Genomic DNA, 15,048 nt, shown 5'->3' on the forward strand with positions numbered 1-15,048 from the left:
AGATGGCATTAGCAGAACATTAAACCAAGCATGGGCCCCTGTGCAACCACAAAGGCTGTATGCCTGTGAAGCCATGCTGCTTGCCAGACACCCACCTGATCAGGTCTAACATGGCATCCACTGTGCTAACTTCAGGGGTGTTCCCTGTCCTGTCAATTTCATTCACTTCCTGGGTGACACCAGGCTTGATGCTCACCACCAGCACGATACCTGTAACCAAAGATAGCACCCACAGAGCATTAAGAATCTCCCAGGGCACCTGATATCTCTTGCGCATCCATCTTAGAGTACCAGCCAATACTGGGATGGGGACCCTGAGAAGTCTACCCAAAACACCAAGCCTCAGCAGGAACCTCAGCAGAATTACTGCCTTAATTACTTCCCATCAACTGAAGCAGAAGGAACTCTTCCTGTGTGTTTTTAAAAAATGAGGGGCTGCACTCCAGAACTGCTTCTGGAAACATTTGCTGATGAGAATGCTCTTTTCTTCTTTAGCTTATGAGATCAGCCTCAGCAGGGGTTGGGGTGAGAAGGACTTATTTTCCAACTCAGAGTACTCAGCATCTTTCTGTAACTTTTACCCACAGATGCTGGTATTTTTCTGAGGGTCACAGAAAATAAGCCTTATCTTCCTGTCATACCACAGCCATCAAATATCTGAAAAGCTATGTGTAACCCACAAAAGGATTTGGGTTAGGGAGTATTGTTCTGTGTGACTCTTCTGGGATGCAATGAGAACAGGAGTTCTAAGGAGAGAAAGCTGATCTTGCTATAAAGAAAATCTGTCTAAACAGAAGGCATCTGGGACTTCCCTGGAGGTCCAGTGATTAAGACTTCATGATTCCACTGCAGGGGATACAGGTTCAATCCCTGGCCAGGGAACTAAGGTCCTGCATGTTGTGTGGTTAAAAAAGAAAAACAAACAGAATCTGAAAGCACCATTTTGGAGCTAATAGGTTCCTCTTGAGGTGTCCAAGTAGAGGTGGGAGGTTTTAGGAAAGACCAGGTTGATGGGCTGGAGGGGAGTGAAGAAAAGCCTCCATGCCCTTATCCCTCTTCTCAGAGAGAAATGCCCCTCCAAGGGGGTAGGACTTAAGGCTGTGAATGCATTAGTTTTGCTGATGGGAAGAGTCACTGGGCAATACAGGGGCCATGAATGGATGTGGTCTACTCTCCCCCCTCAGAGTTGCAGAAAAGATATCAGCCCAGCTTTGTTCTTTGTGCTGGCCTCCCTCAGGAGCCTAATGAAATGTGGTTTTGGTTTAAGGCAGGGTTCAGGGCCTCCTAGGTTGCCTGGCCTGCTGCTGCTGCTGCTAAGTCGCTTCAGTCATGTCTGACTCTGTGCGACCCCATGGACGGCAGCCTACCAGGCTCCCCTGTCCCTGGGATTCTCCAGGCAAGAACACTGGAGTGGGTTGCCATTGCCTTCTCCAATGCATGAAAGTGAAAAGTCAAAGTGAAGTCACTCTCCGCGACCCCATGGACTGCAGCCTTCCAGGCTCCTCCGCCCATGGGATTTTCCAGGCAAGAGTACTGAAGGGGAGTGCCAATACCATTAAAATCTTACCACATCCTCAGTTCATCAAAGCAGAGCTGTAAGGGTCAAGCTGGCTGCAACATTTGAGTACACTGCCCACCCTCTCTTACCACTCAGAGTATCCTTCCTAAAATGTCATGCTAGGTCACAAAGGATGGACCATACTTTTTTCACAAAAGTGTCAAAGGTATATAAGCAACCACAGTCCCTTATTAGAACAGTCTCCCTCTTTCAAGTGAAATTTATACTTGGCAAGACTTCTGTTAGCTCTGGGTACTATGTGAAATTTGAAATGTACCGAAATGCTATCTTTCTGGAAATACTTTATAATTATACTCAAACCCACTATTACAGACTAATTATCAAGTTTAAAGATTAGCTCTTTGCTTCACTTTCTTTGACCCAATGATCCAGATAAGGTGCAGAACTGTCCTTCTCTTTCTGTTTATTTACTAGAGACATTAATAAGCAGTACCATGGCTGAAACTCAGCCAATATTATATTTGTTCATATAAAAGGTTTAGTGCTGACTTCAAGCCTAACAGGTTCATAGTAGTTTAACAACTGTACTTTCTGATCTTTAAAAAAGTGTGCGTTTAAAAAAACCAACTACTTTTAAATGGAAAGTCACAATTATATATAAAAAAAAAAGGATTCAGAAATGTCTTACCTAAAATTACGGCAATGAGAGTGGTACAGAAATAATATACGACAGCACGCAGACCAATTTTTCCAGATACGTTGGAATCCAGTGTAGCAACACCTGAAAGGGTAAGAAGTCAAATTATATTACTTGAAGAAAAATTTCCAGGACTGGTGGCAATTCAATCCTCAAGGTTTGGAAAGAGCTGAGCAGTATGTATTTATCTGCTAGGCCTATCTCACACATTTTGTTTGAATAAATACATTGGGCGAAAGAACCATTTCAGTATTCCAAATGCAGAATTAAGAGACTGAAGGCTAGTAGGGGGCAAGATCCCCTCTGGCTAAATCCCCACCACCTCAGCTCTTAGTGAGTGCTGTGTCTGTGGCTCATGAGAGGGGTGGTCAGGAGACAGGTAAAAGGAGTCCCCCTTTGGCATCTGCTCTAAGAACTTTACCATTGTATCACTCGACATTCTTTTGGGATTCGGTATTAGGGGAAAGTTTACCTTAAAGAACTGAGAAGGTTCTTTCATCACATAATAAAAATCGTACAACTCATGATCATTTCCCTTTCTGCCTTTCCTGTCAGGAATCTGAGAGTCAACTAAAAAGATAACTTTTAGGTGTGATTATCAAGTAATATATCTGTTCATTATAATTATCTAAAGAAAGGAAAAAATATAAAGATGAAAACAAAAATCACTTCATGTCATCAGCTATTGTTAATATTCTGGTGAATATTATTCCCATATTTTTTTCTCAATTTTTTGTCAACAGGGCTGAGATAGTTTTATAGTTTATAATCCTCTCTCTTCTAAATACAATATCATAAGCATTTTGCTCATTGTTACAAAGTCACCCTGCAGATAATTTTAAAGACAACATAATCTTCTGTCATGTGGCTGTACCATAAGGTATTCAATCATCTCCTTAGTGATGGATTTTTAGACGATAGCAGGACCAAATTCAATAATAAAGCACAGTCACTTCATTTTCCTTCCTGGCTAGCAGATTTCCTTCTTTTCATGATTTTCAAATTGCTTTTATGTTTAAAACCATATTCTGTATGGCTTTGATTATGAGGCTCCTTAAAACCCTTGTTTTAATAAGTTGGGATATAAATAAAAATTTCTGAGGGCACAGATAATCTAAGAAACTTATGACCGCATTGTTTAGATGTAGTTTCAAAAGGTCTTTGGATGGGCGAAAGAACCACTTTTGCCTCGTTTCAAATGGTCAGAAAAATGGCTGAATGTTACTTGACTTACAGTGGTTGTATGGGATGCCAAGGATAGATACAGAGGTGGAAAGCATACATCCCCGCTTGCTAGAAACCTTTGCCCTCCATCAAAGATGCCCATATAAATGTGGTCAAATGATGCATCTCTCTAACTGGACTGCTTCTGTGTGATACATGAAGCGGGTTGAGAAGCAACCAAATCATCTTTCAGCAAGTTGTCATTTGGAAGTTTCAGACTACTCTGTCCGATTTCCAAAATGAGAATCACATTTTGAATCAAATGATTACCACAGAAAATGATTTTCTGAGTTTTCAACACGCATGAGTTGCTCCATAACTGTTACCCTGAAGTACACGGTAGCAGGAAAAATGAAGAGGTTACCATAAGGCAGCCTCAAGGAAAAGGTAGTAAACATGCAGGCTATCAGCAAACACAAGTCGATTTTATATTCACTCCTCACGCTATAAAAGGCCTATCCATTTTTTTTTAAGTGACTAGGGGATTACACTCCTCAAATATAATCATACATAGTTGACGTTTGGGAAAAATCTGTAAGGAGGCTATGATGACGATGATGACAACAGAAAAAGACATCTCTCACTCGAAACACACCATTCCTCTGGCTGTTGATTGCTTCTTCTGAAGTTATATTTTGAGGGAAGAGGCTCTGGCCTCTAGCAGTCACCCCAGTATGTTGTTAAGGGTTTATTCATCAACCTCCAGAGCAAGACTGCACAATTACTGTATGGTGAGCATACTGCGACAGTCATGTCCTAGAATAAGCTGGATGGTAAGATTCTATTTCTCTGGGAAAAAGAATGTGGTGTGCTGAGCAGACTTTCTTTTCCTAATGTGCAGACAGTTAAAAACAATAATTCTGTAAGAAACTATAATGACAAAAAAATAGCGAAATAAAATGACAACAAAAGAGATACTGAAAGCTACAACTCAGAAACCAATGCAATACAGAATTGTAAAGTAAAAAATTAAAAATAAATAAATAAATAAATTAAAAAAAAAAGAAACCAATGAACTAGCTCATATTTAGTTTCAATCTCTTAAAAAAAAAGAGCAAACAATGATGCAAATATATAAGCTTGCTAAGTGTATTATTTGATTATAAAATGTTCCTATTCTATTTTGAGCTCTATTCATTATTTTGATAAACAATTATAATGATTATTCATGATAATGTAGTTTAAAAAAAAAAGAAAATTACCAATCTAGATATTTAAGTAACCTGTACAAGCACCTGCTCCATGACCTAATGGAAGATGTATTTTCAGATATATTGTCCTTTGCTCAACATCCATTTAAGCATCTCCCAGTCCCTAAGGTGCCGACAAGTGACAGGTTCGCAGGGTGGCTGCCGAATTGTCTTGGGTATGTGTCTCCTGCCCTCTCAGGAATTTCTTCCAGCAGTGAAACAAATTAAATCTATGTGGGTAATTGTTTCCAGCATATGTTAAAATGTCTTAATTTGTCTTAATGATTCGGCCACGGGCTGGTGCCTCTGCTTTTATTCCAGGTCCCAGATGGCAATAAAAGTCTTCATAATAATGAGATTCTTGGTGGAAATACTTTAAATACAGCCCCCAAAGTAGTCAGCTCCTGGCTGTTGCGAGTACAGTAACTCTCTTGTAGTTACTTTCAGAAAGAACTTTGTTCCCCATTTCTCAAATCTACTGAGGTCCTACAGATCTCCTGGATATATCAGAAATGCATTCAAATTAACAGTCATACTTCTCCACATCCTAGAGCTACCCCTCTACCTTTCTAGCCACCACTGATTGAGAGCAAAGGTGGCACCAAAATCCAGACTCAACATCTCAAGGATGTTGAGGATGGGGTGGGATGTGGCTGCCATAAAGGGAGGGAACATATGCAGGGAGACAGTCCAATATTTGAAAACCTCTATAACAGGAACATTACTGAACTTAACATGAATATAAAATGTCTGGATGGATAGTCTAGCCACCCAGTTGCCAGTAATAGCCACCAAGTTGGCAGTAATAATGATAATGATTATTATAATGAAAATGACAATAGACACTGTGTATTGAACAATGACTGAGGGTTGTGTCATCTCCTTTGATATTCACTATAACCCCGCCAGGCTGGCATGATTACTCCCATTTTACAGAGAAAACTGTGGCTCAGAAAGGCTAAGTAACAGGCTAGGGTCTTACAGCTGCCAAGCAGTGGAGCTGGTTTGACCCCCAAAGGCCAGATCTTAACCACTATGTATGTCACACTGGGTCTATCCATGTGCTACTAAATTCTAGACCAGTGCTGCCCAGTAGACCTTCCTGTGGTGATAGAAATGTTCTCTGTGCTGTCCACTACAGTAGTCAGTAGCTACAGATGGCTAGGGAGCAGTTGGCGTGTGGCTACTGTGACTAAGGGGCTGCTTTTAAATTTTGTTTAATCTCAATGTAAATAGCCACATGAGGCTAATGGCTACCGTGCTGGACATCAACACAATCTCTAGGCCTCGCCAGAGTGTCCAGCATTTCATGCGTGCTCAGCAACGTTGAATGAACAGACTCAAGCTTAACTCCATTACAATAAACCAGGTAAACGATGAGGATAAACCAGATAAGCCATCATCTCCTGGTGTGCTTTTCCTTCCCCATGCTGACCATAGCGCTCTGGACTGAGGCGTATTCTTCCTGGATCCTCAGTGCATTAAGTAAGGTGCTTTGTGAATTTTGTACTAAATGCTTCCATGTGACAGAAAAAGCTACACTTCTTATGTGTGTATGTGTGCTCAGTTCTGTCTGACTCTGCGATCTCATGGACTGCGGGCTGCCAGGCTCCTCTGTCCATGGAATTTTCCAGGCAAGAATACTGGAGTGGCTTGCCATTTCTCTCTCCAGGTGATCTTCCTGACCCAGGGATCAAACCCGCATCCCTTGCACCTCCTGCACTGGCAGGCGGGTTCTTTACCACTGTGCCACGTGGGAAGCCCACTGCACTTCTTATGGCTCCTTACAAAGTGAGCCCATTTCAAAGATCTCCTATGTTAGAGATTTAGGAACTTGGCAGGTAATCTCCCTAAAACCCACTCACACAGGGCAGTTTGGTATGGTTCCCAGAGTGGCAAACAAGAATACTTTTCACTCATAACAGACCTCCATGTGAGAACACATTTAGCATTTTAGTGTTTCTCTTGTTTTTTCTCATTATTATGTGCTCCAACCGACTTGCCCCTCCCAGACTGTTTTAGATATTTTTTGCTCATTGCCACCCCATGAAATTTTAATAGCACAAACTGTACATCTGTTCATATACTAAATGTGTATATATATATATATGTGTGTGTGTATATATATATATATATGTATATATATATATATATATATATATATGCTCTTTACATTGGAGAAGGCAATGGCAACCCACTGCAGTATTCTTGCCTGGAGAATCCCATGGACAGAGGAACCTGGTGGGCTAAAGTCTATGGGGTTGCTAAGAGTTGGACATGACTGAAGTGACTTAGCACATAGCATATGCTCTTTACATGAGAAGAGTAAGCTTGCCGCCCACCCCTAAAAACTTGCTTCTGCTGCCTTAAGGCCACATTGCTCCAGTTGAGAGTGTGTGGTCTAGCTCAGTGAATGTTGTTCTCTGAACGGTAACTTAATCCAGACCTTGGACTCTGAAGACAGCTCCTCTCGATGTCAAGTGCTCATTTGTGACATGGAGCTGGTGGCTACTGCAATGGACAACATACAGAGAGAACATTTCCATCTTCACAGCACCTGGGTAGTGCTGGACTAGAATTTTGTAGCACATGCATGAAGTTAGTATCAGTTCAGTTCAGTTCAGTTGCTCAGTCATGTCCGACTCTTTGCGATCCCATGAATCACAGCATGCCAGGCCTCCCTGTCCATCACCAACTCCCGGAGTTTACCCAAATTCATGTCTATTGAGTCAGTGATGCCCTTCAGCCATCTCATCCTCTGTCATCCCCTTCTCCTCCTGCCCCCTATCCCTCCCAGCATCAGAGTCTTTTCCAATGAGTCAACTCTTCGCATGAGGTGGCCAAAGTATTGCAGTTTCAGCTTCAGCATCAGTCCTTCCAATGAACACCCAGGACTGATCTCCTTTAGAATAGACTGGTTGGATCTCCTTGCAGTCCAAGGGACTCTCAAGAGTCTTCTCCAACACCACAGTTCAAAGGCATCAATTCTTCGGTGCTCAGCTTTCTTCACAGTCCAACTCTCACATCCATACATGACCACTGGAAAAACCATAGCCTTGACTAGACGGACCTTTGTTGGCAAAGTAATGTCTCTGCTTTTCAATATGTTGTCTAGGTTGGTCATAACTTTCCTTCCAAGGAGTAAGCGTCTTTTAATTTCATGGCTGCAATCACCATCTGCATTGATTTTGGAGCCCCCCCAAAATAAAATCTGCCACTGTTTCCACTGTTTCCCCATCTATCTGCCATGAAGTGATGGGACCAGATGCCATGATCTTAGTTAGTATAACACAGTGGTTAAGAATATGACCCCCTTGATAAAGGAGAATGGGGAGCTATTTAATGGATACAGAGTTTCAGCTGGCAAGATGAAAAGAGTTCTGGAGATGGGTGGTGGTGGTGATGGTTATGCAACAATGTGAATGTGCTTAATGGTAAATTTTATGTTGTACGTATCTTACCACAATTAAAAATAATTTTATAAGTTAAAAAACCTTTAAAATGAGAAAGAAAAGAATAGCCTCAGTCTTCAGAGCACTGTGGTCAGCATGGGGAAGGAAAAGCACACCAGGAGATGATGGCTTATCTGGTTTATCCTCATCGTTTACCTGGTTTATTGTAATGGAGTTAAGCTTGAGTCTATTCATTCAACATTGTTGAGCACGCATGAAATGCTGGACACTCTGGTGAGGTCTAGAGATTGTGTTGATGTCCAGTACAGTAGCCATTAGCCTCATGTGGCTATTTAAATTGAGATTAAACAGAATTTAAAAGCAATTCCTTAGTCACACCTAGCCACATGTCCCCCTCATTTACTGTGGGGAGGTCAGATGGTGGGCCTACCTTAGCCCCAAACAAGTGAAACATCATTGTGCTTTATCCTGGGGTTTTACTCTAAAGACCCTCCTGGATTCCTTGCTTTTTGGCCACACCTTGTGTCTGATGAGGTCTAGAAGACCACCTTTCCTTACAGCCCACTCTTAGAACTCAATTCTTCTGGGCACTGACACCTTCCCTTAAGGAATTTACAAATGAGAAAGGACTGCACACTAATACACCACAAAGCTGGTGTGGCAGGATCTGCAGAGATCAAAGGGCGTTTAAAGATGTTTATAACAACTGAACAGTAATTTTATGCCTGTTGAGTGTAATAACAAAAAACAGGGCTAGCGCTTTGTCTTTTTCTTTTTTTATATCTTTTTCTAGTAATTCATTAATGTTATAGTTTACAAAAATTATTGATCCATGTGGATTGGAAATTTATAAAACCAGATCTTTCCCACCCACTTTAAAACCTGGATGCTCTGTGAAGCACTGGTCCAGAGAACAGGTACCATGGGCTTTCAGAGGAACCAGAGGTGTCAACAGGCTGAGGTGCCCCAGGAGCAACTTGCAATAGTGAGCATCTGAACTGAGCAGAAAAAGATGAGCAGGATTCTGACAAAGATTCTTTCCTTGGCCACATTTTAGTCAGGCTTCCAAGTCTTCTCGTAGGCCCATCTGTGTACTTCTTTGCAAAATAATTTTAGCAAGAACCTCTTACCCTTGATATATGATCACGTTCCTTATCCTCCACCATCTCCCAGATGATTTCTGATTTACTGTGGCCTGTCTTCAACATGAATCTTGTTGGGTCGGGTTAGCCAGAATCCCTTACCCTTGATGTTTCCTCTTAAGAGTTGTCCATCCACTGACCCCTACCTAATTTTCGATTATAAATTCCCACTTGTTCATGCTCTATTCAGAGTTGAGCCCAATCTCTCCCCTTCACTGCAGAATCTCATTGCAGTGGTCCCTACAACTGTCTATATGGTCCTAGGAAAAGTCTGCCTTCCCAAATTGACAAGTATCATTGAATTTCTTTTCTTTAACAAGTCCAGTTACCACTGGGTCCAGGATTGTCCTTTAAATCTAGGGATAGTTTTGAGGCTGGGCTGTGGCCTAGAGACAGATATACTCCAAGCAGTCCCAGGAACTCAGGGGTACTTGCTAGCTCTTTAAGGAACCACACTTGTTTTTTTACCTTTGGAGGAGGCTTGGATGAGCTGGGGTGCTGGCTCCTGACCAAAGCAGTAACAATCTATTAGAATTTTTTTTTTTTTTAATAAAAACACTGCAAAGGAAGAAGTTGCCGTGGGCTAAACAATAGCATGTTTTAAAAATAAACACCCGAGGGTAAAAGTCTCCTCTGAGGACTCTCTGATTAAGCTACCACCCACTAGAGAACAAAATTTCGTGACAATCTCTCTCCACCTTGCCATTAAGTTGTCAGAATTAACTCTGTTATTGGAAGGTTTTGTTTTTTTTTTCCCGGTCTGGCATTTGATGATGTCTCACAATTGTGAATGGACACATCATCCAAGCAACACTGTTGCACTGAGGCATCCTCTTATCCAGATGACTCCTGTCTCTGTCACCAGCAGAGGCCACTGGCATGGAGAGAGACAAGCACAGACTTTGGTAGGACACCCTAGGCTCAAATCCCAGCCTTCTCCTCCCAGACTCAGTTTCCCCACCTATAAAATGGAGATTTAAAATGTCTCTGCCTATGGCAGAAAGTGAAGAGGAACTAAAAAGCCTCTTGATTAAAGTGAAAAAGGAGAGTGAAAAAGTTGGCTTAAAGCTCAACATTCAGAAAACGAAGATCATGGCATCTGGTCCCATCACTTCATGGCAAATAGATGGGGAAACAGTGGAAACAGTGGCAGATTTTATTTTGGCGGGCTCCAAAATCACTGCAGATGGTGACTGCAGCCATGAAATTAAAAGACGCTTACTCCTTGGAAGGAAAGTTATGACCAACCTAGATAGTATATTGAAAAGCAGAGACATTACTTTGCCAAGAAAGGTCCGTCTAGTCAAGGCTATGGTTTTTCCTGTGGTCATGTATGGATGTGAAAGTTGGACTGTGAAGAAAGCTGAGCGCCGAAGAATTGATGCTTTTGAACTGTGGTGTTGGAGAAGACTCTTGAGGGTCCCTTGGACTGCAAGGAGATCCAACCAGTCCATTTTAAAGAGATCAGTCCTGGCTGTTCATTGCTAGGACTGATGCCAAAGCTGAAACTGAAACTGCAATACTTTGGCCACCTCATGTGAAGAGCTGACTCATTGGAAAAGACTCTGATGCTGGGAAAGATTGGGGGCAGGAGGATAAGGGAACGACAGAGGATGAGATGGCTGGATGGCATCACCGACTCGATGGACATAAATTTGGGTGAACTCTGGGAGTTGGTGATGGACAGGGAGGCCTGGCATGCTGCAATTCATGGGGTCGCAAAGAGTTGGACACGACTGAGCGACTAAACTGAACTGAACTGCCACCTAAAGGGTAACTATGAGGAGCAAAGTGAACCATGGCATCTTGCACAACAGCTGTTCCGAGGGTTAGAAACAATATCTAGAGCATGCCTAGGACAGTAACCAGAATTTAAATTTTACTCAGTCAATAGCCTCCATTACTGCTGAATGAAATGGTCAATAACAAAGTGTGTCACTGAGCACAAGGAAGGCACTTCACAAGTATTAACTCGTTTGTCCCTTCCATAATCACATGGCCACTAAGGAGATCTTTTTAAAACATCAATCGGGCCATTTCACAAGCAGGTGCAAGCTTCTACTGGCACTTAATATAACACAGGAAATCCTTACCCAGGCCAACAAGACCCCGAGGGAAGGGCACCTGTCTGCCCTGCAGCAGGGTCCACCAGCCCTCTTCTAGAGCCGACCATTGCCTAGGCTCTTCTCTCTGCTGGACTGTCTCACTCTCCTCTTCTTTCAACCGCTTTTAAGTCTTTTCCTCAGAGCCCTTCCCTGAGTCTCCAGGCTGAATCAGGCTCTCCTCACTTGGCATCCCATTCATACCATGTTTCACAATTATTACTAATGCACTCCTTATTTAATGTCTGTCTTTCTCATTAGACTGTAAGCACTCCGAGGGCAGGAGACCTAGATATCTGCCTAGTCACCAATGTTCACACATGGGAGGAACTCCATGAACATATATTGATTGAAAGAATAACCAAATCATCTACATATGGCTACCAGGCTCCAGGCAACTCTTCCCAGGCTCTGGTCCTCAGGCAGCAGAAGGTTCCAGAATGGAGCTCGGGAGTCTGCATCAGCCCCAGGTGCTGCCCTTATGATCTGTGTGATCTTGGAAAACTGGCTTAATCGCTGTTCAACTTCTGTTCCCTCATCTCTAAAGAAAGAAGTAAGTTCCTACTTATTTTCACTGGATTGCTATGAGGATTTAAAAAAATAAGTTCATTACCTCCCCAGAAAAAAACAAGGCTGAGGTCAGGCTATGCTCTCACTCTGTTGATCAGGGCAGCCTGGATTAATACTCCTAGGATGTTAAAAGGGAAAAAGAAAAGGCAGAGGAGAGCATGCAAAATATGTTTCTGTGCATGCTTCCCCTATGACGTCAGTTTTTCTTAAGAGACATTATTACAAAGAAGTCCCTTTCAATAGGTTCTGTCACCTCCCAGACTATTCTGTGAAGTTAACAACATTAAACTGGTTCCCAGCAAAATGAACTAAAGGCTCTCGCAGCCTTTGTCAGCAGGTTCACATTTGATGTTCAAAATATCTGTCAAGGAGCAGCAGGCGAGTCTCCTGTTTCTTCAGCAACCCAAGAGCTGTTTTAACATTTTTTTTTAATATCATAAAGGAGAGTGCTATTTGTATTTGGGACCAATTTATCATAAGACCCAATGAGCTTTTATAGGAGGTTTCTTGTTCAATAAGCATTAAACACACCTCAGAGGATCTGAGGAGCTCAGCTACTCTCTTCAAAGCCTGTGCTTTGACATCGGGATAGCGAACAGCTCAGGGAGACTTTTTTAGCTTTCTACCACAACCTAGTTATTATTGAGCTCTCTCTTTGCTTCTTCTTATCTCAAAAAATTGGTAGCTCGGGTCTCTGGGTTGAAGCTGCTTGTTTGCTGGGGAACTTAACATGCGAGGCAGAGCAATCCTATTGTTTTCGTTTCCAGAATGAATGCACTGTGTGAACTCACCTGGTTTGGCTTGATTCTAATATTGGCCCTGCAGGTTCTGATGCCAATGTAGGGACTGTCTAGAAACTTCTTATAGTATCAGACAAAAGAGTAAATTAAAAAATTTTCTCCTAGGCCTAACTAGTAAAATCTAGTTTTAGCAAGAACACTGCTAAGTTAGTTTGATCAAACCCCCAATATCTGATCACTCTCCATATCTAATCAGGCTCCTCATTATCCATCACCCCTGGGTGCTGGAGGGCAGTCCTAGGTGCTGCCCTTATGATCTGTGTTGGAAAACTGGCTTAATCTCTCTTCAACTTTCTGTTTCCTCATCTCTAAAGATAGAGGTAAGTTCCTACTTACTTTCACTGGGTTGCTATGAGGATTAAAAATAAGTTCATTACTTCCCCAGAGAAAACAGAAAATAGCACTTTCCATGCACTATGACATATGGATAATGATAACACTGTGTCATAGTGCAGAGGTGGTATCTGATTACCCTGGGCTGTCTTTACCAAAAATCCTGTTAGGTCGATTTAGCCAGAATCCCCCTTACCGCTGACGTTTCTTCACAGTAATTTTCCATCCACTGATCCTGCTACCCAGGTCATTGGCCATCATTTCCCATTGCCTCATGTTGCATTCATTCGGACCTGAACCTACTCTCTTTCCTCTACTGCAGAGTCCCATTGCAGTGGTCCCTCTACCTACTGTGACAATCTGGAATAAAGTCTGCCTTACCATCTTTGAGTGTTACTGAATTTTCTTTTAAACAATACTTCTCCACTGAAAGCTTGTTCAGGGTGTTTCTTGGCGGGAATGGCACAGGTGGGAGTCACTGCTCTGTTTCCCCGTGCCTACAAGCTTATGTCCAGAATCCCCAGGAAGGTGCACAAACCCCATGAAGCCATGCCCTTACCTTCCATTCCCTTGCTTCCTCCCCAGGTTTGCAGCCTTCCAGTCAAAGTCTCACTGTCCTCCCAAGATTCTGAGCCTTCTATTTTCTTCTGTCTAGAATGCCTGCCACTTCATCTGATTCCTCTCTCTTCTTCAAAACTCCACCCAGTGTCCCTTCCTGCATCCTCATTCCCAGAAAGACTTATCACAGAGCATTGCAAAGGTAGTCTCCTTTTCTTGAAGACCTGGACATCTCTTTGTGTCTTGTGTGCCCAGCATACAGCCTGGGACATTGAAGATATGAAGGCATGAACGAATGTCTTCCAGATCCACATATTGAACTTATGAGATTCCTTAGAATCCCTGCATGATTTCTCATTTTTTCTTAACAGGAGAAAAACATGCACATTTATTTAATACAAGTCTTATGTGACATGGAAGCCATCATAAAGAATTAAGTTCCAAAGAAATGATGAAAGTACTTGCTTTTATATTAGGTTGACAAAGAGAGGCAATTGTGGAAAAGTGACTAAACTATATGAGTCTCACTTTTTTTTTTTTAACTCAGTTGAACAGAGCTGTGAACCAGTCTAGTACTGGTTTAGGAAGAAGGAAAGCTCATTCATGGTGAATTCTCTGGGCTTCACTATGTCAGAGACTGAAGCAGGGGATATTTATCTCTTGTCATTTTTCTCTTTGTTACTGTGGCAACAAGTGGCACATTCATTATGGGAACTCCATCCCTTATGTACACAATGTATACCTTCCTTCTTTGGAGAAAAGGCACTGTAGAAAACCAATTAATATAATAAGCCTTCTGGCTTCAACAGCTGTGTTCTAATGCAACAAAAACTTCTGGTCTCAGGGAAATGTTTAATTTGTGTGTGCAAAGTTGTTTAGGACATCTTATCTTCTTGGTTCCCAAACAAGGTTGGGAAAAAACGAAGGAGGTGTTTCTTGGAATGCAGGCAGAATGCAGTGGTTCTAGATGGTGCAAATGAGGTTAAGATGTTCATTCTCAACCTGAATGATTTTAAGCTCCAGCAGGAAGTTTTAAATTTATAATCATAGAGACTGAACTATATTAAAAACAAACAAACAAACACACACCAGTGTTTCAAGAAAAGCAAGCATACTTTTCCCCCATAGCTAAAGTTGATAGTGGATGCTCTTAGCTACCTAACAGCAAGGTGTGCAGCCAAATGATATGTGCATCTTCACCTCTTATACCTTCTTGCCAACAAGGGACTCACGGACCAGCAGAAGACCTGAGGTCCATGACCAGGTGGCTGGAGGAAACATCAGTCCCTCACAGGATTAGCTTGTTTTCACACAGTTAACCAGTGTTTGCTGAATTAAACTGAACCTGTTTCAGGGAGGCACATGGAATGATTCTTTCTACTGGAGGTGTGGGTGGCTTCCCAGGACACAGCCACTTACGAGTAAATGAATACATATTCTTAAAAAAAATGCCCTCCCCAGCCTAAATAGCACAAGGATGTCACCTGCGAAATCTGAACT

General features: G+C 42.2%; 1 protein-coding gene across 1 annotated transcript in view; it reads right to left on the reverse strand.

Moving 5' to 3' along the window:
• LOC120860239 (excitatory amino acid transporter 3) overlaps positions 1-15,048 on the reverse strand; it is a 75,308-nt gene that overhangs the window by 20,517 nt on the left and 39,743 nt on the right. The window contains exons 3-4 of the mRNA XM_040236029.1: positions 2,208-2,300; positions 96-210 (exon numbers count right to left, since the gene is read on the reverse strand). Of these exons, the coding sequence (XP_040091963.1) occupies positions 96-210; positions 2,208-2,300 (208 nt within the window). The remainder of the gene's footprint in view (positions 1-95; positions 211-2,207; positions 2,301-15,048) is intronic.

The sequence above is a fragment of the Oryx dammah genome, unplaced genomic scaffold (genome assembly GCF_014754425.2).
Source record: "Oryx dammah isolate SB20612 unplaced genomic scaffold, SCBI_Odam_1.1 HiC_scaffold_11050, whole genome shotgun sequence".
NCBI classification, from domain to species: Eukaryota; Metazoa; Chordata; class Mammalia; order Artiodactyla; family Bovidae; genus Oryx; species Oryx dammah.